Source organism: Eleutherodactylus coqui, chromosome 10 (assembly GCF_035609145.1).
Source record: "Eleutherodactylus coqui strain aEleCoq1 chromosome 10, aEleCoq1.hap1, whole genome shotgun sequence".
NCBI classification, from domain to species: domain Eukaryota; kingdom Metazoa; phylum Chordata; class Amphibia; order Anura; family Eleutherodactylidae; genus Eleutherodactylus; species Eleutherodactylus coqui.
The window spans coordinates 43,113,136-43,137,404 of NC_089846.1; the positions used below are offsets into that span (position 1 = coordinate 43,113,136).

At 42.2% G+C, this 24,269-nt stretch overlaps 1 protein-coding gene across 7 annotated transcripts in view; it reads right to left on the bottom strand.

Annotated features, from left to right (window-relative positions):
- GDPD2 (glycerophosphodiester phosphodiesterase domain containing 2) overlaps positions 1-21,665 on the bottom strand; it is a 64,756-nt gene extending 43,091 nt beyond the window's left edge. Inside the window, exons 1-3 of one of the 7 annotated variants that reach the window (XM_066580912.1) lie at positions 21,577-21,601; positions 17,171-17,231; positions 2,211-2,313 (exon numbers count right to left, since the gene is read on the bottom strand). In XM_066580912.1, coding sequence (XP_066437009.1) covers positions 2,211-2,313; positions 17,171-17,231; positions 21,577-21,586 — 174 coding nt within the window. In that variant the 5' untranslated portion in view covers positions 21,587-21,601. Of the gene's footprint in view, positions 1-2,210; positions 2,314-2,394; positions 2,546-8,212; positions 8,329-8,479; positions 8,542-17,170; positions 17,232-21,353; positions 21,464-21,576 lie in introns of those variants that run through there. The other 6 variants (XM_066580918.1, XM_066580916.1, XM_066580914.1 and 3 more) reach the window with 6 other exon arrangements.
- Between the last annotated feature and the right edge of the window lie 2,604 nt (positions 21,666-24,269).

The following is a 24,269-nucleotide window of genomic DNA, read 5'->3' on the forward strand; positions in this document are numbered from 1 at the left end:
CCACCGTACACAGAGACAAATTCCTGAATTACTGCCATTTATCTGACAGTTCCTTGACATCTGGAATAACTTTGTGACACGTTTAAACTTGGTATCTATCCCGGGTCCACTTACTCCCCTTACAGGCATTGTTCAAAGGTTCTCCCTTACTTACCAGATTACAATCTTCCCTACCTCAAATATGAGATTTGGTGTCAAGAGCAGGTGTGAAGCCTCTACACGAGTTGTTGGGTTGGGCAAGGTTCTAATACCTGCAACTTCATAATCATATACATTCCCTAGGCCCAATTTCATGACTACTAGTTCCATTGTCACAATTTGAAAAACTTTATCATCCATAACACAAACAGTTGAAATCTCTTTTGTCGAATTTTGATGGCAGAGGAAACGCAAGATAATGTAATGTAGTGGTCTTTAGACGGGGATGGGGGAAGGAATTTGGTAGATCCTTCAGTGAAGAGTTTTGGCCCAAGTCTTTTGTATTGATACATAAATTCTCTATCGCCTGTAAATTCCAAGAGCTTAACTACAAGCTTTTATCCCAGTGGTAGAGAACTCCAACTCGGGTGGCCAAGATGTTTCCCCAGACTTCAGATAAGTGCTTGAAGTGTTCCCTGGACAGAGGTACCTTTAGTCATATTTGGTGGACCTTTCCATTAATTTCCCCCTTATGGCATGGGCTCAGGAATACTTCCACAATCATTGTCTGTGAACACAATTTACCATACAATCCACAAATGCAAGTCAAAGCAGTATCATGCAAAGAAGCCACCATATATCAATACAATTCAGAAACACCAGCATCTTCTAAGGGCCAAAGACCATTTACAAAGTCAAAATGGAAAACTGTTCTGTTTCAGATGAATCAAAATTTGAAATTCTTTTTGGAAAGCATGGACACTGTGTCCTAGGGATGCAAGAGGAGAGGGACTATTCAGCTTGTTATCAACGCACAGTTCAAAAGCCTGCATTTTTGATGGCATGGGGTTGCATTAGTGCCCATGGCATTGGCAGCTTACACATTTTGAAAGGCACTACCAATGCTGAGCAGTATATAGGGGGTTTAGTACAACATATGCTCCCATCCAGATGGTGTGTCTTTCAGGGACAGCCTTGCATATTTCAGCAAGATAATGCTAAACCACATACAGCATCCATCACAACAGCATGGCTTCGCAGAAGAAGAGTCCGGGGGCTGAACCGGCCGCCTGCAGTCCAGACCTCTCACCAATAGAAAACATTTGGTGCATTATGAAACAAAAAATCTGGCAAAGACGACCCAGGAGTGTTGAGAATCTAGAACCCTACATCAGACAAGAATGGAACTTGTGCAAGAATTATACGACGCGCTGCTGCCATGAATTACTAAATAAGTTAGTTTTCTAAAGTGAAATGGAAAAAGGTCTTTCTTTTACCATCTGATATGGGTCCTATGTTCTACTGTCAATACAATACGCTGATGTGAGATTTCCAAGTCATTGCATTCTTTTTTTTTTTTTCATTTGTTTACATTGTACACAGTGTCACAACTTTTTGGAATTGGGATAGTACATCCTACTTCCTTAGCCGTGACCTTTTAAGTTTGTATGGTTTTCAAACCAGGCTATAAGCATGTATAGCATCATACATAGAACAGTTAAGAACAGAGGCGTAACTTGAAGCTCCTGGGGCCCAATGCAAAACCTGTAACAGCGCCCCCAACTATAATGCTTTATTCATAGTACTGGGCTTCCTATATGGAGAAGAGAGGCCTTATGGGCCCCCCAAGGCTCCTGGGCCCGGGTGCAACCGCATCCCCTGTACCCTCTATAGTTATGCCTCTTGTTAAGAATAACAATCTAAAAATAATGAAAAGAAAATTTTTCTTGCAGAAGTATCTAAGAAAAATGCATGATAACCAACCTATACATGCCCGCATCACAAAGTCTTCTTAGGGTGCAGTCACACATGCATGTTTAGTTGAGGCTTTTTGATGCAGTTTTTCATTGGGCATGGATCATAATAGTTGAGAAAGTATTAAAAAAAACAGATACTATAAACACATTCACTCCTGGTTTTGGATTCAAAAACTGCATAAAAAAACCTAACTGTCATAGGAACAACATTCAGATACAAATCAAAAAGTTTTCAAAAATTAAAAACGAAAAAAAACCCCAAAAAAACAAAATCAACATATTATGTACAGAATAGATTCTTTCTGATTGGCTTACCGTGCTTGGAATTTCCCTCTTGACTCTTGTACACGAACAACTATAAAAGCACCTTAAGCAAAGCTTGTAAGAAGAGTAGCAACTGTGCCGAGGCATCTTTTTGCTGTGAAAAGATAAAAGAATAAAAGGTAATAAGTTTTCTAACAGATAGAAGAAAAAAAAAGGAACAGAACAATAGACTTACAAGTATCTCACTCCCACTCGGCACAATATCATTGCTAGCACCCTCACAGCAGGAACTAGGACAAGCTTTCTGCTTTTGCAGATTCAAAAAAAAATAAAAATTAAAAAAATGTTTAGAACAAGTTAAACCAGACTGGGTGGATCACAGGAGAAAGTATGACAATAGTCCAAGGAAGCCCCTCTCCTGTGTGGGAGACTCGTGTTTGCTTCATCAAGTGTTTTTCATAGGATGTTACTAACAAGGAGAATACAAAATAGCCCAAAGCAGACTGGAATAGCTCGGGGAGGGTTAGGAATACACGTTTTAATGGGACTAGAATAGTTCAATAGTTCTATACGTCATTATGGCCTGAAAACATTTCTATACTGAAATAAAGATCACAAGACGTTTCCTGGAAAACAATTAAGGATTTTAATGTGACAGAACCATAAAATATTTCATTAGAAATTGAAAGCTACCCCCCACCCCACCCCCATAGCTCGCAAACCCCCGTCAATGGACACAAAGTACCAGCTATGTCAGTCATCCTTTATTGCATTTAGTTAAAAAGGGTTTTGTTGCTACTTATTAAATTCCTAAACACGCCTTGTAAAAATCTGAAGTTATCTAGTTATTTGTATTCGGACCTTAAGGCTACGCTGGGGAAAACACATTTTCGCATCCCTGCCCCCACACCCGATTGCCCGTCACACTCTGGAGGTCTCTTATGTAGACTGCAGTCACTTCCCTTTCCTGCAGCCTCCTGTCTGACACTCATATATAATCTTGATGCTAAACTTTGCTTTCACGGTCACAATTTTGTGCCATCAATCTCACACACCATAATATGAGCAGCTATAGCCTGTACCATCTCTGCTACTGGGAAAACACTACCATTATAATCCTGTATTCACATACATAAGCCGCAGACCATACGTATACAGTCAGGAGTATCTCCTTTAGTATAGCTGTGTGACAGGAGCGGTGTGTCCCTCCCCCGTGGCAGAATCCACATAATAGCATCACACAGGAATTATCCTGACTCAGAAATTGACTAGTTTGACAACACATAACCCAAGCAGATCTGAACTGGTCAAAACTGAGATCAGATGACCACTTGAGGAAAAAAAATAGGCCAGGGGTTGAGATAGAAAAGAATAACTAAAAAAGGTAATACTAGCCAACTTATGTATACTGAGCAGCTAGTTACATAATGAAAAAAAAAATAAGAAAACACCTGACTGGCACTTTAACCCCTTAAGGACATGGCCTATTTTGGGCTTAGGGACGCAACGATTTTTGGCGGATTTTCATCTGCATTTTTCAAAAGCCATAGTTTTTTATTTTTCCGTCGACACGGCCGTATAAGGGCTTGTTTTTTGCGTGGCAAGCTGTATTTTTATCTGTGCCACTTTTGAGTACATACACTATATCATAAAACTTTTATTATTTTTTTTATGATAACAAGGAGAGAAAATGCATCGATTATGCCATAGATTTTTTTTTACAGGGTTAATCATGCAGCATAAATGACAATACATTTTTTCTGCAGGTCGGTACGATTAAAACGATACCAAAATTCTTATATTTTTTTTAGGTTTTTACACTTCTTTGCAATAAAAACACCTTTTTTTGGAAATCCTTTTTTTTTCTCTATCGCTGCATTCAAAGTCCTGTAACTTTTTTATTTTTCTATGTATGGAGCTCTATGAGGGCTTATTTTTTGCGAGACGAGCTGTAGGTTTTATTGGTACCATTTTGGGGAATATACGGCTTTTTTGATTACTTTTATTGCATTTTTTGGGAGGCAAAATGCTAAAAATTAGCATTTTGTCTCTGTTTTTAGCGTTCAACTTTTTGTACACGTCATTACGGATGCGTCAATACCAAATATGTGCCATTTTAATATTTTTTACCTTTTCTTATGCTAATATTAGAAAAAGCACAAAAAAAAGGGGGTTTTTCTGGGGGTTTTTTTTTTACACACACCATTTGGGTCCCCCTGAGGGACTTGCAGCACAGCACTTATGATCGCTGGGATGAGGCATAGCAGGGCTACTGCCCTGCCATGCCTTATCGCTTATACAGCGATCATAGGCATTGGCACTACAGGACGCCAGTGTCTGGCCTCCTGTTGCCATGGTGACAGCGCGGTGTGAACTCTTTCCCTGCCGCGATCTACTTAGATCGCGGCAGGGATGGGGTTAACAGCGGGGTGCGCATCTCCATGATCTCGCGCTATCCCGATGACGTAAGGGTACGTCATTTTGCGGGAAGTACCAGCCTGCCATGACATCATGGAGTGGGAAGGGGTTAAGGACGTACATTCTGCCTTCATTCTTCAGTCATCAAAAACAAGAATGTATTCCCACAGTTTTCATCTAGTATGGGTTTCATTTATTTCCCTATGTGTTTTATTTTAATTGGGTGACTAAACCCCCAAAGAAACACAGTTACATTGAAGCTTGTATAAACAGATATTTAACCATCAACGCCCACTGATCATTAGGGACACTATTGAAATATGCCATCCTGGAATACCTCAAGGAAAACCCCTCATCAGCATGGGTTTAGGGGCAGGAAGGGAGGGGGAGGGGGGGAGTCGATCATGTCAGACCATTGAAGTAAGTTCTAGGAGAGTCTATTGATTTCGTATATCTGGATTTTTCAAAACCATTTGACACTGTGATGCATAATAGGCTGATATATAAAATGAGACAGCTCTCTGGACGAGAACGTATGTATCTGGGTAAGGAACTGGCTCAGAGATAGAAAGCAGAGGGTGGTAATAGACGGTTTGTACTCTGATTGGGCCATTGTTGCAAGTGGGGTGCCACAGGGTTCAGTATTAGGCTCCATTCCATTGAATATATATATTAATGACCTGATAGAGGGACTGCACAGCAAAATATTGATATTGCAGACGATATGAAATTATACAAGATAATTAATACAACGGAGGACAATGTGCGGCTACAAACGGACCTAGATAAACTGGGGGCTTGGGTAGAAAAATGGAAAATGAAGTTCAACATTGATAAATGCAAGGTTATGTACATGGGCAGGAGAAACGGATGTCACCAATATACACTAAATGGCGTACAGCTAGGGAAAAAAAAGACCTGGAGGTACTAGTTGACTGTAGACTTAACTGAAGCAATCAATGCCAGTCAGCCGCTGCAAAAGCAAATAAAGTCTTGGGGTGCATTAAAAGAGGTATAGGGGTGAGGTATGAGAACATTATTCATCCACTACATAAAACACTTGTCAGGCCCCACATGGAATACTGTGTACAGTTCTGGATATCGCTGCTCAGGAAAGATGTTGCAGTGCTTGAGGGGGTTCAAAGAAGGGCAACTAAATTAATAAATGGAATGGGAGGACTGGAATACCCAGAGAGGCTATCAAAATTGGGATTATTACCCTGGAAAAAAGACAGCTAAGGGGCGACCAAATAACTATGTATAAATACATTAGGGGACAATACAAGGATCTCTCCCATGATCTGTTTATACCCAGGACTGCGACGGTAACAAGAGGGCATCCTCTACGTCTAGAAGAAAGCAGGTTTCATCACCAACATAGATGGGGGTTCTTTACTGTAAGAGCAGTGAGACTGTGGAATTTTCTGCCTGAGGGATGATGGCAAAAATTGATAGAGAAGTTTAAGAGGGGACTAGATGTCTTTCTAGAGCGCTATGATATTACAGAATATAGACATTAAATAACCAGATTAGTATGGAACCACAAGAAAGGGATTACTACTTTTGGGAAGATACTATCACAAAGTAGCTACAAAAGGAGGCGTTAAGAGATTAAGGATTACTAAGAAGGGGGCACTATTACTATGTAGCCAGAGTGGGGGATTGACAAACTTTGCAAAATCTCCATAGCTGAAAAATGCTGTAATTAATGTTGATTCCGAGGAAGTAATTGTACCATGTTCAAAGGGATTCTTCTTCCTTACACCAAAATTGAAAAAGATGATTCTTGTTGAAAAAAAATTATGCTCTTGTGGTATAACAAAAAATAAATTTTGGTCTGTCCCACATTGAGATATTTGTCTTTGAAATCAGGTTAGATTTGGCTTTTAAGCATTTTGCACCATGTTTGTGTGTTAATATCTCCACAAATAGGTGAGCCTTTGTTCTGACTTTGTAGCCATATATTGTCATGCAGGTGGTTAGTGGACTGGGAAATGCAGAACTCACCAACTCTTTTTGTTTTTAAGTTATATAGTGTCAAAATTTTGCTTGCGCAGTACGCAATATAATTTTGAAGCCACTTTGAGATTAAATTGCAAGTCACATATTGTTGTGTGAGTGTTCATAGTAAAATTTTTCATTTTCACAGGCACAAGTTGAGCTAGTATATTGAATTTAAGCATCACAGCTACCATGGTTCTGCAATGGCCACATGTCAAACTTTGCAAAATCTTTGCTGTTGATGCTGTGTGGTTGGTGGGACCTCCACGCAAAGGGCTATGATATCTGGAGCTAACTTTTACAGAATCTCGTTCCAAACATATATGTACATCCATGTAAATTTTCAGCAAAACTGGAGATGGTCGAGTGGGGACCCCTGGTCCAGTTGACATGGAAAGACCCTTCTATAACAGAATCACCGACTGGGTTGATAAAGCAAATGCGGTGGATATAGTATATCTTGACTTTAGTAAAGCATTTGACAAAGTATCTCATACCATATGTATTACAAAAAAAAAAATGACCAAATATGGGATTGACAAGGCAACTGTTAGGTGGATTCACAGCTGTCTGAGTGATTGTACATAGAGTGGTCATAAACGGCTGCACATCCAAGTGGAAGAATGTATCAAGTGGGCTACCACAAGGCTCTGTCCTGGGCCCAGTGTTGTTCAACATTTTTATAAATGATCTGGCGAAGGGAATAGATGGGAAACTGATCAAATTTGCTAATGACACAAAGCTAGAAGGGATAGATAACACTAAGGGAGAGAGAGTATTCAAAAAGATCTACAAAAGCTTGCACAGTGGGCAGTGACTAACAGAAATGGTATTTAACAAGGAGAAATGCAAAGTTCTACATCTGGACATGAAAAATGAAAAAAAGCACATACAGAATGGGAGGAATTGGGCTAAGCAGCAGCACATGCGAAAGACTTGGGTATACTAATAGATCATAGACTGAACATGAGTCAACAATGTGATGCAGCAGCCAAATAGGCAAACACAATTCTGGGATGTATTAAGAGAAGCATAGAGTCTAGATCACGCAAAGTAATTATCTCCCTCTACTCTTCCTTTTATTTTTTTGGGGAAAAAAATTGTTTTGCAACAATTTTTTCCACTTCAGCCTAAAATGTTTACACAGTACTGTCTGCATAATAAATCCTATGATCGTGACTTCCAGGAGGATGTTATGAAGAAAATATCACTTCCAGCTAGTTCAATTAATATGACCCTACCCAGTACTTGACTGGTTAACATCATAAAGTAGCCACGCGGCATATAAGCAGAAAAACTGCAACCTAGCATTACATTAAGACATTCATTTTATTTTCAACTGCCTTTTGAGGGCATTATTTAGAGGGTGTACGTGCTGTGACGGACTTTTTAATCATCAATAAATCAGATTTCCTGTAATTAGTTACATTGGTGCAGGTGTCACATTCTTTATGTTTTAACTTTTGAAATACGAAGAGCTTCAGAAGTATCTCTAGCCAAATAAAGGAACGGGCATGTATCTACAACTACTGTTCTAGGACTTAAGAACTAAAAGTTATTCTTCAAGTCTGAAAAGCCCTTAAGATATTTTGTTAAGTAACGCAGTTTGGTAGGAAGATGTGATTTTTACTTACATGAATTCTCACCTTCTAGTCCTGTCAGAAGTATAACATACAGCATGGAGCCTACTTTCAGAAATACTGCAGTAAGGAGGATTGGTTAATTAACGATTTAATTAACCTCAGAGCATGTTTACACGTGCCTTGCAGGTTGGGTTCTCACGCAGCAGGAGTAAGCTGTCTGAAAAATTACCACAAGGCAAAACCACATACAGAACTGCCAAGGTTTTGCAATGTTATTTTTGGCTACTGTCATGGTGCGCTGCCATTCCTCTGGCTCACCTGTCACTGGATGCCATCATCCTTTACACGGTGTGCACGGTGCTGTGTCCACAGCTACTCGTAGGGTGCATGTATGCTACCTAATCCTGTTCTTGCACCTCCTATATTGGGCATCCACACCCTAGGGTGGATGCCTAAGCAATTGTTCTACTGACATTTGCGACAAAGCCCCCATTTTTTGTTCTGACCCTTGCCTGACTAACCATTCTGACTTTTGTGCTCCCTGATTTAGGCTCTGTATTCTGAACTTTGCTATTGCTTGTTGCCTGCCCTGAATTTCTGCTTGAACTAGGAAAGATGACTAGGAAGGCAATGGCAAACCACCCTGCAAAAAACAGTCCGCCAAGAAAATGTCACGATGAGACGTCACCCAAGGAGTCAGTCATGACTCGGTGTTTGCACCAGGGGACTTTACCTTTACCTCACTACTCCCTAAATGATGAGGTTGAGCTCCTTAAAAGCAAACTAGCGGATCTTGAAGATCGAAGTAGGAGAAATAATGTGAAATTTAGTAGTATCCATGATCTTTGAAAGGAATACCCCAGCAGAACTGAAGAACTGCCTGCTTCAGCTAATGAGAACCTTACTACTGCCTGCATCATCACTCCACGAGCTCACCAACGAAAGGGCTCACAGACTGCTGAAGCCTAAATATCTTTCACACAACATGCCACGTGATGTCATTCCCAAGCTATATTTCTCTCACTCAAAAGTAGCTTTAACCCTTTGCAATCCAATTTTGGATTCAGGGTTTCCTAGGGGGCTTTCTCTTTCTGCCATTATACAATGGCGCCATCTGCTGGCTAGAGCCAGTACTGCAGTATGGGATATGCTGGAGAGGCCCCCGACAACCGAACGGCCAGTAATATAAAGAATACCCTGCCGGACATCTTATAACATTGGAGCTGTACAGCCTTCAATCAGAATGTCTTCAGACGTCAGACAGTGGATTGGAAAGGGTTAATGTTAGCGGCACATGTGGCTTCCAGTCTTCCGACTTCCTTTACAGGCATTCTCCTTTTCTCTGATCGTTCTGCGGCAATGATTCGGGCCAAGAGATCCTTTTCCAATGTTACGGGAATCTAAGATCTCCTACAAATGCGCTTTCCCCACAAAGCTTCAGGTGCAAAGGACAGCTCTACACATATGATCAACAAATCTGAAGATGGCAACAAGCTCCTGTCCTTCTGATCAACAATCCACCTGTTTATCTAAAAGAGTTGCTAAATCACCACAGCAATGGTCTCAGAAGTCCTCTGCCCATTGAGGTTTAGACTTTCATCAACAGAACAAGAATATTTTCTTCCATGTGAACTTTCGATCCCCCAAGAATAAGCAGGTTACCTGCTATTTTTTCCCCACTTCTCCATTTTTATATGTTCTAATTGCTCTCTTTTCTGAGTTTTCTTTTGTTCATTTTATGCTTAGTAAATTACATGCTAAGAAGGGTCTTTCCATATGCTTCTTGTTATTTGTGTTCTATGTCACAAAGTTCGCTTACTTAATTTGAAAGGGCTTAATTCCTCATTTAAAAGATCTCTTTTATAGGAAGAGGCTATAGACAACAGGACTGATATTCTCGGCAATCAAGAGACACACTTTTCCTCTCTAGACTCCTTTAACTCTTCACACACAAAAAAATTACCCAAAGATTTTTTTAAAGCTTGTTCTGACAAGAGGGCAGAAGTTCTGATTGCTATTCACTAACGTGTTGATTTCAATCTTTCCGAGTCAGCGATTCACCCCAGAGGCAGATTTGTTATTTTGACAGGAGCTATAAACAATAGTGAACGTCTATGTACCTAATTCTTCCCAGATTTGCTTTAACACATTATTTGTGGAGACTAACATTGTTCCTGTTAGAAAGTTAGACTCAACAAGTCATAGGTTAGGACATCTTAAATGATACCTTCCACTGCCTAAATGCCTCTTCTAGAGAATATACGTTTTATTCCACTTGTTAGAAATCTTTTTCAAGAATAGACTTATTGTGATGGACAGGCGGACACTCCCATCGATCACCTTCTCCTCAACTGGCACCTCTACCTGGTCTGATCATTCCCCTATTTTACTGACTATCTTCAGACTCTCTACTAAATAGGGTTAGGTCCTGAAGAAATAATGTCCTCCCAATCAAAATTACCCACTATAATAAACCGATAACCTTAAAGAATATTTTCTATTCAATGACCTGTCCAAGACCGACCCCTTTTCGATTCGGAATGCGCACAAAGCTTTCATATGTGGAATCTTGATCAAAATTAGCCCTTAGCATAAGAAACAAATACAAGCCTGTATTAACGGCCTCCTTGTACAAACTAATAACGTCAATTGCAGGTCTTTCCCTCCAACTCTTGCCATAATCAACTTCTTGGGCTACATTATGAGCTGAGAAAGTTGCTTTTAGAAGATTACAGAAGAGATTTAAAGAATTTTCGGGCCTCATTCTATTTCCCTTATAAAAAGCCCTCAAAAAAAAAAAAAAAAAAAAGAGTCAAACGTAGATCACCTACAGTGAAAATTCCATATCTCTAGAAAATCAAGAGATTACAAGTATTAAGACCACTCACCCCCAACATATTGCGGATGAATTTAGCGACTTCTACTTTAAACTGTATAATACGAAAGATAACCTCACTCCTCTTCAACCTACACATGACCTGATTAACAAATTCCTCGAAAATAAAAATCTAACTCTCCACTATTACCCCAGACCAGCTTAAACAATTAAATGCCACCATTTGCCCATAGTTTCAAAAATAATTGGTTTCAGGACCAGAGGGATTCACTAACGAGTACTACAAATTATTTGACCCTTTTGTTTCCCTGCATCTTTCTAAAACTCTTAACCCTTTCCAACCCACTGTCTGATGTCTGAAGACATTCTGATTGAAGGCTATACAGCTCCGATGTCGGAAGACGTCCGGCAGGGTATTCTTAAGGTATATTACTGGTCACTTTGTTGTCAGGGGCCTCTCCAGCATGTCCCATACCGCAATACTGGCTCTAGCCATCAGATGGTGCCATTGTATAATAGCAGAAAGAGAAAGCCCCCTAGGAAACACTGAATCCAAAATTGGATTGCAAAGGGTTCATAATGGTTGTCTGTAACACTGAATGCTCCATGCAGACATAGTTACAATCCTCACACTGGGTAAATGACTACAGCTATCTGGGAAAATTAGACCAATATCCCTGCTTGACTGCGATACTAAAATGTATTCTTATTTGTTAGCACAAAGACTTCTAGTGGTACTTCCTGCTTTAATTCACAATGACCAGGTGGGGTTTATGAAGGGCAGGCAGGCTCAGCTTGCTACCAGGAGAACAATAAATTCAATTTTAGAGGCTGGACGCTCTCACGTGCCTGCCCGGCTTTTTGCCTGGGACGCACAGCAGACATTTGACAGAATCTATTAGGGCTTCACTTTTGCTACTCTCCAAAATTTTGGCTTTCACGGCAACATTTTTAAGACTATCGAAACCCTTCACTGCGCCCCCCTCGACCAAGGTATTGGTGGATGGAATTTTCTCCAAATCCTATCTAATTACCTTTGGTACGCAGCAAGGATGTCCCCGGTCTCCTTAATAATAGAGCTTCTTGCAGAAATGATCTGATCAAGCTCCAGCATTACACAGGATTGTGGCAGGTCTTAGACAGCACACGATGTGCTACTGATTCTCATAGATCCCCTTCCGTGTTTAAGAGATGCTTAGAACTCCCTCTTTCACAATAGCTAAATTTCTTATTATAAAACGTAATGTTAGTAAATCATTAATTTTTGGCATTAATATTCCAGAAGAACTTAAAAGAATTCACCCGCCATAAAATTTCCTTTGGAAACATGATAATATATCTTACTTGGGAATTGACCCTTTCCAATCCAGTTTCCCTGTCGCCCGCACACTCCCCAGTTCTCATTTATTTTGGGTGGGAAAGCTCGTTGTGGATTCTTTGGAATTATTCAACAGAAACACATAAAAATGACCCGTCATGATGATTTTATTAGCAATCATTTGAAAACTAAATGTGAGTTATGAGTGTTTCACATCGGGAAGATCATTTGTAATAATCCTGTAAATATATGAATATTGATATAACATACATTTATAAAATAAGACTTAATTTCTTAGATAGATCGATAGCTTTGTAATACAGTGTCATACAAAGCCATCCAATCACTGCATACAATATGAATAGCACGTTTCCAACACTATGTAGGACAGCTCTCCGACATCAGAGTGCCGTCCCACCTACTGTAGCCTATATGTGCAGAAAAGATCTGACATCGGAGCGCCGTCCCACCTACTGTAACCCACATATGCAGAACAGCCTCCAGCATGAGAGCGTCGGCCCGCCTACTGTAACCCACATATGCAGAACAGCCTCCAGCATGAGAGCGTCGGCCCGCCTACTGTAACCTGATTATGCAGAACAGCCTCCAACATCGGAGCGCCGTCCCACCTACTGTAACCGACATATGCAGAACAGCCGCCGACATCGGAGCGCCGTCCCGCCCACTGTAACCTGCATACGCAGAACAGTCTCCAGCATCAGAGCGCCGTCCCATCTACTGTAACCTACATATGCAGAACAGCCTCCGACATCAGAGCGCTGTCCCACCTACTGTAACCTGCATATGCAGAACAGCCTCCGACATCAGAGCGCCGTCCCGAATACTGTAACCTGCATATGCAGAACAGCCTCCGACATCAGAGCGCTGTCCCGAATACTGTAGCCTAGATATGCAGAACAGCCTCTGACATTGGAGAGCTCTCTGGCATATTGTTAGAAACATGTGTCGGACCTCGCCCAACATTGGAGCTATGCAGGGAAATCTGAATGTAGGACGTGGTCAGACACTGAATTGGAAAGCATTAAGCTGTGCGTTCCTTTAGCAAATATTATTTCAATAAATTTTGCGCCTCTATAGTCCACGATTCAAATATAATTAAATAACCTCTCAGGCCTCGAAATCTCTTATTTAAATCCTGTTGTATTGTTGTTTATTCGTTCAGTCGCTTCCGACTCTTCGTGACCTCGTGGACCAGCCCACGTCAGAGCTTCCAGTTGGCTGTCGCTACCCCCAACTTCCCCAAAGTCCAGTTCGTCACCTGGAGGATATCATCCATCCATCTTGCCCTTGGTCGGCCCCTCTTCTTTTTGCCTTCCACTTTCCCCAACATCAGCATCTTCTCCAAGGTATCCTGTCTTCTCATTATGTGGCCAGAGTACTTCACTTTAGCCTTTAATATCCTTCCCTCCAGTGAGCAGTCTGGCTTTATTTCCTGGAGTATGGACTGGTTTGATCTTCTTGTGGTCCAAGGGACTCTCAGCATTTTCCTCCAACACCACAGTTCCAAAGTGTCTATTTTCCTTCGCTCAGCCGTCCTTATGGTCCAGCTCTCACATCCACAGGTTACTATGGGGAATACCATTGCTTTAACTATGCGGACCTTCGTTGTCAGTGTGATGTCTCTGCTCCTAACTATTTTATTAAGATTGGTCATTGCTCTCCTCCCAAGAAGTAAACGTCTTCTGATTTCCTGGCTGCAGTCCGCGTCTGCAGTAATCTTTGGGCCTAGAAATATGAAGTCTGTCACTGCCTCCACGTTTTCTCCCTCTACTTGCCAGTTGTCGATCTGGTTGCCATAATCTTGTTTTTTTATGTCTAACTGCAACCCAGGTTTTGCACTTTCATCTTTCACCTTGGTAATAAGGCTCCTCAGCTCCTCCTCACTTTCAGCCAAAGTTGCCTCATTTGCTTATCTAAGATTGTTAATTAGTCTTCTAGAGATTTTAACTCCAGCCTTGGATTCATCAAGCCCCGCTCGTCGCAGGATGTGTTCTGCATACAAGTTTGAATAGGTCAGTTAGAGCATATACACCCCTGCCATACTCCTTTCCCAATCTTAAATCAATCTGTTGTATTGTACAAGATGTTAATTCTTCCTAAGATTCTATTACTTCCGCAGAATCACCATTCCTATTCCTCATTCCATAGTAAGAAAATTCCAAATTCAACTTTGAAACTTTATTTGGAATAATAAAAAAAAACAAGGGTTGTTTCATCCATTATTTACATTCACCGCAAGCAGGGTGGGGGGGCTGGGAGTACCAAATATATGTTCCTACTATTATACTACAGTTTTATTCAGCTCAAATACTGGGACTCCTGTCCCGCAGATTCCATCTGGCCTGCTATAGAATAATTGGCCTTTAAAACCTCTTCTATTCGCACATGCAGAGGCCTCCTCAAATATAAAGGTTCGCATTCTACACTCTCCAGAAAAATCCCCCTCCCCCACTTATACTGGCAACTATTCAAACCTGTAATTTTTGTCTTATGTGGAAAATCTCGAAGCAAGGAAGGAACTGCCATAAAATTCTCCTGGAGACGTACTAATACTTCATCCCTGACTTGAAGGTGTCCAGTTAGGCTAAGGAAGGAGTCCTTTCTATTTCAGATCTTGTTGATAACGACAAAATTAAGAAAACTCTGAGTTTAGGTTGGAATTTTAAGTTTCAGGTTTTCTTAAATTCTTCCAGATTTAGAGTTTTAAAAAATGCTTAAAATTTTTGAAGTCATCATCCCTCAAAAACTACTCTGTATACGATCTGATAACTCTTCAGGCATCACTGATTTGTATGTCTGATATATAGTATGTTGTCGGGAGACATGGGCGAATCTAAAAAGGCTCATTTTCTAAAGTGGGAAAGAGATGCATCTACAAAATTTTCTTTAAGCCAGTTGTTTTCGGCATTGGATTGTAGATTCCCCCTTAGCTCCTCACGTATAAAGGTGCACTACAAGCTCCTAACTAGGTGGTACTTTACTCCAGTCAAAGCTGCTAGAGGTTTCTATGGCTTCAATAATTTGTGCCAGAGTAACTGCGGTCACCCAGGCTCCATAATTCATATTTTTTTGAGCAGTCAGGTTTTGACCTAATTTTGGGAAGAAGCAGTAATATTCTTAATAAGGAATACAACTGGAGTGACAATTCCTAATAACCCCACTATGGTAATCCTCTTGCTTGATTCCAGATGGATTCCTTCTCCATTCAGGAAACGGATTTGTCACAATATCCTTTCTGCAGAAACTAGAAGTCCCCCATTATCCCCCTCTATTAAGGTCCTGATGTCCCTTATATCTAAACAACCTTCTAGAAGAAACTGCTTTTTTACTGGTTGCGACACTGGAGAAAAAGTCTTGATACCAAGAATACTAATTATCCCTACACATACTCCCTCCCAGTTTAAATGGTTGCAATTCCCAGTAAAGCTTTGTTTTGCAATAATTTCAAGTACACGGACAAACATTGAGAACGGCAGGTGCGGATTTGCTCACTCTGTGTTTTTCACGTGGTCAGGTTTGTGTGTGGCATGCTCATGGGTAAGCTCTAAAAGTAACCTTTATCTCCTAACCCCAGATAATATATATAAAGAAACTCAATATAAGCAAAACTGTGAGCACAGCGGTATTATTGTATCTTGTCACCAAGATACCCGAGTGCCCGAGCAGGGGGAGGCAGCCCTGTAGCCAATTACAAACTAGGGGTATGCCCAGGCTGTCAAGCAGCCTGTATCTTGTCACCACCCACACTTCCGGTGGTGACAAGATACAATACTACCTAGCACAGCTACTGTCCAGTACATTTAATTTTAATGTGAGCAGAGCAGTGGGCACAACTAATATTATATATAACTATATACATACAAACTATACTCTTGGCATATGTGCATCTACCCAACAGAAATATACAAATACTATATAGTATACAGCTGTTTGAATCTAAGAGTGTCACGTCCAAACTGGACGCACTGGATCCGTAACCCTGAAATACTCATGGGCCGTGAATAAACAGACAGCAACTGCGCACAAAACAGTGGTAAATGATAAAGAAAACAGACACCAGGTGAACACTGTCCCTATAAACCCTTCACTCAGGAAAGGGACCTGCCTATATGCAGATAACCTGCCCTAACAAGGGCGAACCTGACCACGTACCTACGCCACTAGAAGACCCTACATGGGAGAGGAGAAAAACAAAGAAAAAAAATATATAAAATAATAGTAAATTGCAGTACTTCGCTTTGGAAAAATCAGGCAAACAGGAGATCCAGCACCAAACTAACTTCTACCACAGTCAGAGGGAGACTGGATTAAACAGCAATGAGCTAAGCACAAGGCCAAGTTAAGTAGTCCTCCCAAATTACCCACAGATGAGACCAAGCAAGTCTCACCTAAAAACACTCCCACCAGAGCCAGAAGATGAAGAAACCAATACCAGATTACTAGAAAGGAACATTAATGGTACCTCGGGTGGTTGTGCATAACATGGCACAGAGCCTGTCATGCAAGCAGCTGCCTCCATTGTCAGGTTAAAGGATACTACATCTGTAGGGGCGTTTTGTTTTGTTTTTTAATTATTCCAATTAAAAAATTATTTTACACCTAATCTAATAGAGAAATGTAATAGTTAACTGTGGGAGAACCCCTTCAACAGCTGAGGTTTCTGCACATTGATGTCTCTGGCAACCAGTCAAACCTCTTATTGACAGCATTTTAGAATCCCATTACTATATGACCATTTATAGAAGACGGCATTCCAGGCTTTATATATAAATGGGACTGACTTGTGTAAAACAATGTTGTGCTCCTAAATTATTTACTTGTAACAAATTGTTACCTCCTTCCTCCGCACATCATGCTCATTGGGGTCGTGTCATTTATATTCTTGAATTGTAGAACTTTGTGTAACAAAAAGAATAAAAACTATTAAACATCAATCAAAGTCCAAATAGCAATCAAGAAAAGTCAACAGCTGACCCCACTCTACCCTACGCAGCGAACAAAACCTCAATGTATGCATGTATCTCGTAAGAACCTGCTTGAACCATACAATGTCATGCTGTAGATGAGCAAAGCGCACATAGGTGATGTTGTTTGCTATGTAAAAGAAACATTTTCAATAAAAAGCGAATTAACAAAAAAACATTAATCAAAGACTAGTGAATATGAAGATTATATATATATATACTTTATTCATTGCTTGGGCATTTCTCAAGGACTAAAGCAAACAGCGGCAAGTTTTTACTTTTGGGTGCCATATTGCCTTTGTAACACCCCGTGATAGCAATACGGTTAAATATTCCAGTTATTGGCACAAACTTGTAAGTTCAGTGCGCCAAGTATTGATGAATGGCGAGTGCTAGAGGCGAATACTTAACCTGCTGGGTTTCCTTGAGGGACGAAGCTGAGAAATATTAGGATAGTTAAGAAACAATTACTAGAACAGGGACTCTTCTTCCTGACTTAGGCGTCCCGCTCACAAGCGGATATTAGCTGCGGAATCCGCGGCAGGCGTCCGCATCACGAATCTGCAGCAAATACCACCCACAGCATGCTATGGGAAATCGATTCTTCCTGCACACTTGCGGAAACCAATTGCGTATTCCACAAGCGGAGGGAAAAAAATTTTTTTTTTAAATCGCAGCATGTTCCATTTTTGCGCAGATTCCACGTGGATGGAATCAATGAAAGACTTCTGTTCTGCAGCAATCCGGAATCCGTAGTCCGCGACCTTTCCACAATGTCAGTCCACAACATCACTAGGCGATGATGCGGGAAAAGCAGAAGTTAAAAAAAAAAATCTGTATTGCGCATGTCCGACGGCGAGCTGTGTGGACTATCTGGAGTACGGATGAAAACGAAAGTAACTAGGTAAGAGCGGACGCCGCTGCTCCCAGGGCCGGACTCCAAAGTGGGATTCTACATGTGGAATCCGGCTCTGCCGTGTGCAGGCGGCCTTACTGAAACTCAGCCAGCCGCCATATTATACAGTGTATTAGTTCATGAGAGTTCGGGGCCCTGCTAAAGGCTGATTTACAGGGGCCCATGATTTACACGCACTTTGAGCGATCATTTTGCATCAAAATTAGTTGGTATTTAAGTAGCTACTCAGCTACTTAAATACCAATTATGTATGATAATGAAGCCTTCCCTGAATGCAGCTAATAGCCTGAGGCTATTATCTGCACTCCGATCCTTTGTTCTCCATGGGGAAACAATGCTATCAGCACTCCCGGTGGAGAACTGCTGATAAGAGTGAGAGATGATTTTTAGGTTAGCTTGATTTTAAGGATCAGCTAACAGTGCCCGAAAAGCGGATGCCCATTTACACGCACCAATTATCGCTAAAACGATTGCCGACTAGCGATTTTTTAGCGATAATTGTCCAGTGTAAATGGGCCTCAATAGATTAAAGGCAAACAGAAAAGCTCTACTGAAATGAATGGCGGCAACAGTCGGATGTCTCTGCATTGTTCTCTTTAGGCCAGTTCCATATGAGTGTATTATGGGTGCATCAATGTGCCGTAAAATAGGAGGGCGAGGGGGGGGAGCTACTGTAGAGAACTAAGGGTATCAAAGACCCCCAATACACATGTGTGAAACCAAACAAAAGAAAAAAAGCGAAAGTGCAAATGAACGCGGTCCGTGGCCCAATGATATATAAATATGATGTCATTAATTCATCTGCTGCAGGCTGCTCGTTACAGGAATCTGGGATTATTGAGGAACGTCCTACAGGTTTATGTTCTATTAGTCTATAATAAACATTAGTAACGAGGATGTGTTGGGATGATCTTATAGTGATGAAGAGCCTGAAGTTACCGTCTTAATACAGTAACTTATCACTTAAGAAACAGGAGTCATATATGCAGGAGTCGGAGTCTGGGGAAACCAAGGAGCTGGAGGTTTGGCTTAGGCCTCCTGTCCACAGGCGATATTTCACTGCGTTACCCCATGGCAATAATTCGCATGTGCGTAACGCAATGAACGCTTTCCATTGCATAACTATGGAAAGCGTAGCCCGATGTACACTGTATAAAAATCACGGAAAATCGAGGTAACATAATGCTCCCCTGCAGCGGCTCCCGTGGCGGTATGTCGCACCGCCCGTGGACAGACAGCCTTACTGACTCCACAGCCCTATTATTTACAGGTTGCGAGATAGAAAAATCACGACATGTCTTATTTTTCTGCAATTTCGCACAAAACTCGCCCATTATTTCGTACGGGTGAGTTCAAAAAATTGCACTGCACTCATGTATACATGCAAGCGTAATGCGATATTTACATTTTTCCAAGGACGTGAAAATGCATCGCAGTCAAAACCATGGGTTTAAGAGGCAATATCCGCCCACGTTTCTTGGACCAATATTGCGCTCGCACGTATACATACAGCCTTCATGAAGCCGTCTTCACACAGGTGTATTTGTGCACACCAAATTTGCACATTTCGGTCATGGGAAAAAAAAAACGCAACATGCTCTATTTTTATTTTCCTGCCATTTGTGCACCAAAAGTCCCAATAGAAGTTAATAGAGATGCGCAAATGTGCGCGAAATACGCAAGAAGATGCGTGAAACACAGGTTAATTGCGCAGGGGAAAAAAAACACATCTTAAGCTCATTAGACTAATTATGCATATTAAATGCTGTCCATATGTAATACATTGTGTATCAGCAGTGCTTTCATACACAACCCTGCTATGAAGCAGATATGCGGCATGCACAGTGCATACGCAGCGATACGCAGTCTCTGCCGCAGAGTCGGGGTTCCCAAATATCGGTAAACCGCTGTGGGGAAACCGATATATTTGTGGGCATGGGCCCTAAAAGGAAGCTGCCCCCATTTTTGCACCTATTAAACCCCCTATACCATGTCATAGGTGATAAAATGGACATGAACCCCGTAGGTCCGAGCGACCCTGTAAAATCAGAGGTGTAAGTGTTCCGGCGCCGCATCAAAGGATGGTTGATCCAGTCTGGTGGGCGTTCGGGACAGTCAGCGTTGGTCTGGCTTAACCGTCTCGAAGGGACTGCATGGGGGGGCTGTCCTGCGGTCATGTGAACGGTCCCTGTGTGCGCAAAAATGTACAGTAAGATGCGCAGATACGCACGCAAATCAACCGCAAATACATTGTGCTGATGAATGCACATTTGCGCATATGTGAACATATCTCACGCCCGCGTTCACGTCTGACTTGTTTCTTTTTTGTTTTAAATCTTCACTCTGTTGTTTAGTGACGTTGCGTATAAACGCCGCACATACAATGTGATTATGTACGTACAGCGTTTATTACACGCCCGTAGAAAACAATAGGGCTCGGACATGCTGCATTCTTTTTCACGTGCGCATTATACACAATGTACTTACACTGACTCCATTCGCCGCGTGTTATGTGTGCGTACGCTGCGCACGTAATGCGATATTACGTTACGCTTGTGCGAGCCTGGCCTTAGCCTGAACGATTATCATTCACTTTCACTTGTTTGAATGAATCATTCCGTCTAACCACGCCATTAGAGCTCCTGCCCACGGGCGTACGTGAGAACCACCGCAGCGTTCTACCATTGTGTAAACACCGGATCTGCCGCCAGAGATTGCATATGGCTACGGTCTGCAGTGTATCACGCACACGGTCATGCGCAGTAACAACGCGGTCGCTGACATAAGCCCGAAGTCTTGAGCCAGTACCGTGAGCAACGTGATCGGCCCATGCGCAAATGATTTCATGACGCTGCCCAGAACAGGAGACAGATTTTACAGGGATGTTCAGTCCCGGATGGGGAGCGAGCTATGTACGTTATAAAGTATAGCGGGGGTTAATAGGTGCACACATCGCCTATAGTGACGCAGAATGCGCCAATGTTGTAGAAACGCTGACATACAACAAGGTGCAAAAAAACGTAAAGTAAAACAAATCGCCGATTACGCTGCAAACTTTTCATTTCCAAACAAGGGGCTGAAACTTACGAAAAAGTTGAACTATTTGGTGAGGATTCGCTACAGACCCGCACACTTACCCCCTTCCAGGTGAGTACATCCCACCCAGGACTTCGGGGCAGGAGGGCAGATATGATTGCCAGCTCCTGTGTTACACCCAGAGGTGCAATTTCATTCATTCTTATTCATTCATTCCTTCCTCCCAGCCGCACTTGTGTGTGAGTCCCCGGAGCTTCTGCAGCATCCTGGCTCTCAGGGAGGTCAGCCTGGAGCAGCTCACACACAGGAAGGTCATCCATGTACCTGCAGACATCAGGCCGGAGTCATGGAGAGTCCGGCAGCTCCTCACCTGCGGCGCCTCAGCTACTTCTTCACAGTCTTTCCGCTCATCAATGCGACCACGAGGGAGAGCGACACCTAGTGGAGAAAGGGAGTAGGACAGCAGGGTGTCTGAGAAGCTGGCCGGACTGGATCTCACCAGCAGCGTTCACACGGGGCGACAGTAGTCAGACTAATGTGATTCCGACGGGACTTGAATTCTGTACTTCTTGAAGCCTGCGCGTCTTTACTTCAAACCGCCACAGTGTATCATACTATACGTTTTCCACTTAGGTGTTCATTTGCGCGCAGGAAAAAAGTGCACCAATTGAAATGGCTAAAGGCTTATGTCCATGGGTGTATGCGTAAAACACGAGACCGCAGATGGGTTAAATATGCGCTGCGCATGTCCGCGAATCTGGCGTCATGAACATGGGACAGCAGTTCATCCGGAGCCCATAGAAGCTTACGATACGCGGAGAGATGGCCATTTATTTCTCTTCCGTATGTATAAGCAGAGTCCACACGCCGGAGTGCACGGAAGACGGAAAGTCCATTGACTTTCATTGCCTCCATTCACTGCGCATAACTTACGCCTTTAGACATTAGCCCTAATCAGTCTAATGAGTTCCAGATGTGTTCTTTTTCCGGTTCAATTACGCAGCATTACAGGCATCTCCTAGTATGTTTTGCGCACATTTGCGCAGCCCCATTGGCTTCTATGGGGGATTTTCGTGCAAGAAATTAGAGCTTGCTGAGGTTTTTTTTTTTTTTTTTGCAAGAGCGAAATGAAAAGGAAAAATAAGCGTATGTGAACGAAGCCATTGAAATCAGCGGGTTGAGTTCTTTGTGTATCGTGAACGCAAATACGCTTGTGTGAATCCGGCCTTACTGTATATATTTTTATGAGCGTATATGTCATGCAAATTTGCGGACACGTAAAAAAAAAACACACACAAGTGCTCCCATTGATTTCAACGGGCGGTAAATGAGTTTAGTATGTTGTATGTTCATGAGCACGAAAACAGAACATGCTGCATACTTTTTTGTGCGCTCCTGTGAACGAACCCATTCAGTTTCTATTCACTGCGTATTGCTCATGCAATACACTGCGCAAATGTATTCGTGTGAATAAGCCTTAATTGCCTAAATCGGCATCTGCGCTGCGTCCTGCTGACAATTCCATCACGTGTGAGAGGTCCCTTAAAGACAAAGGAGGAGCAGCGAATACGTAAAGATGCGTCACTTCCCGGACGTCTCGCCATGCACAAATCTCATGGGATTTTCGCGGCCGTGTTCACACGTGGTACTTGTTAACTACAGTTTTTAACTGTAATTAAAAACTGCATCAAAAAAGCCACATGCTTTTTTAAAAAACCCTATGCATTTTTTTAATGCAGTTTTTAATTGCAGTTGAAAACGGCAAGGGCTCCTTAACACGAGCATCTGCGCATTTCTGTGCGCCTCAGTGCAACTTTTTTGCGCACTGGACGAGGATTAGTTGCGTGCGTAGCATCGCATTCTACTGTACATTTTCTGCCCGCAGGGCATGTTCATTTGCACGCATAAGGGTCCCCATTTCAGCCATATTGTATGGGAATACAACCATACATCTGTGCTCCTCCTAAAAAGTTGGTCAAAACAGTGTACAGTTGTATATGAGGGGTCAATCGTAGCACTGGGGTGTCACTGAAAACAAAAGAAGGCCCTCATAGATCAAAGATCACGCTAAGGCTGCCTTCACACTGGCATGAAAATGTCACACAAATATGAACCCCATTCTTTTCAATGGGTTCATTCACATCAGCGATGTTTTCCTGCATGGCACCAATATGATAGCATGTGGGAAACACATCTCAGCATGTTCTATCTTTCTGTGGGATCACCCCTTGTTTTCAATGGGGCCGGCGGCAGCAGCACCGACCCATTGAAAGCAATGGGAGAACTCTGCAACCCTCTGCCGTGGCTGTGACAGCTGCGGTGGGGTTTCCTTCATCCCCACAGTGATGCAAGGCTGTTTTCACATGAAAAGACCTCGCATCCATGGGCCCTTCACATGGTGGGGAGCATGTGATTCACGGCCCGATATCGCACTCGCCAGTGTGAAGGAGCCCTGAGGGAGACAACAGGTATATTGTTTGTTTTAAAAGCAATGTCCTAAAGTTTGCAAAGGACAAATTCTTCCAGATGAACTGAACAGCCAAGCACGGACCTTCTCCAAGGAAAAGCTGTAGAGCTACAATTGGTTCTTGTGCTACAGAAAATTTTCGTTTTTGGGAGGTGGAGAAGGAAACATGGTGGAAGCAAGAGAGCAGCAGTTCCACCACCAGCAGTAACATTACCTTGAGGGAAGAGTGCGCTCCTCGTGGAAACGAGAGTTGTAGCTCTGTATTTCCATAGTGACATATTTTTCATTTGGTAGGGACGTAGGAGGAGGAATCATGGTGGAAACAGGAGAGCAGCAGTTCCACCAGCAGCAACAACACCTTGAGGGCACAGTCTGGTCTTTAATATAAACCTAAGCTCAGTCATATGTGAGTACAAATTGCCAGCATACTAACTAATCAGTGGAATCTACCAGCGGGGTGCAGAAGTCAGGTGAAATCCACGCCTGATTCATTTTTGTAAGTATCAGGTGATCCACATTGTCTGTGGACAGGCGGATGTGTCCATCAGTT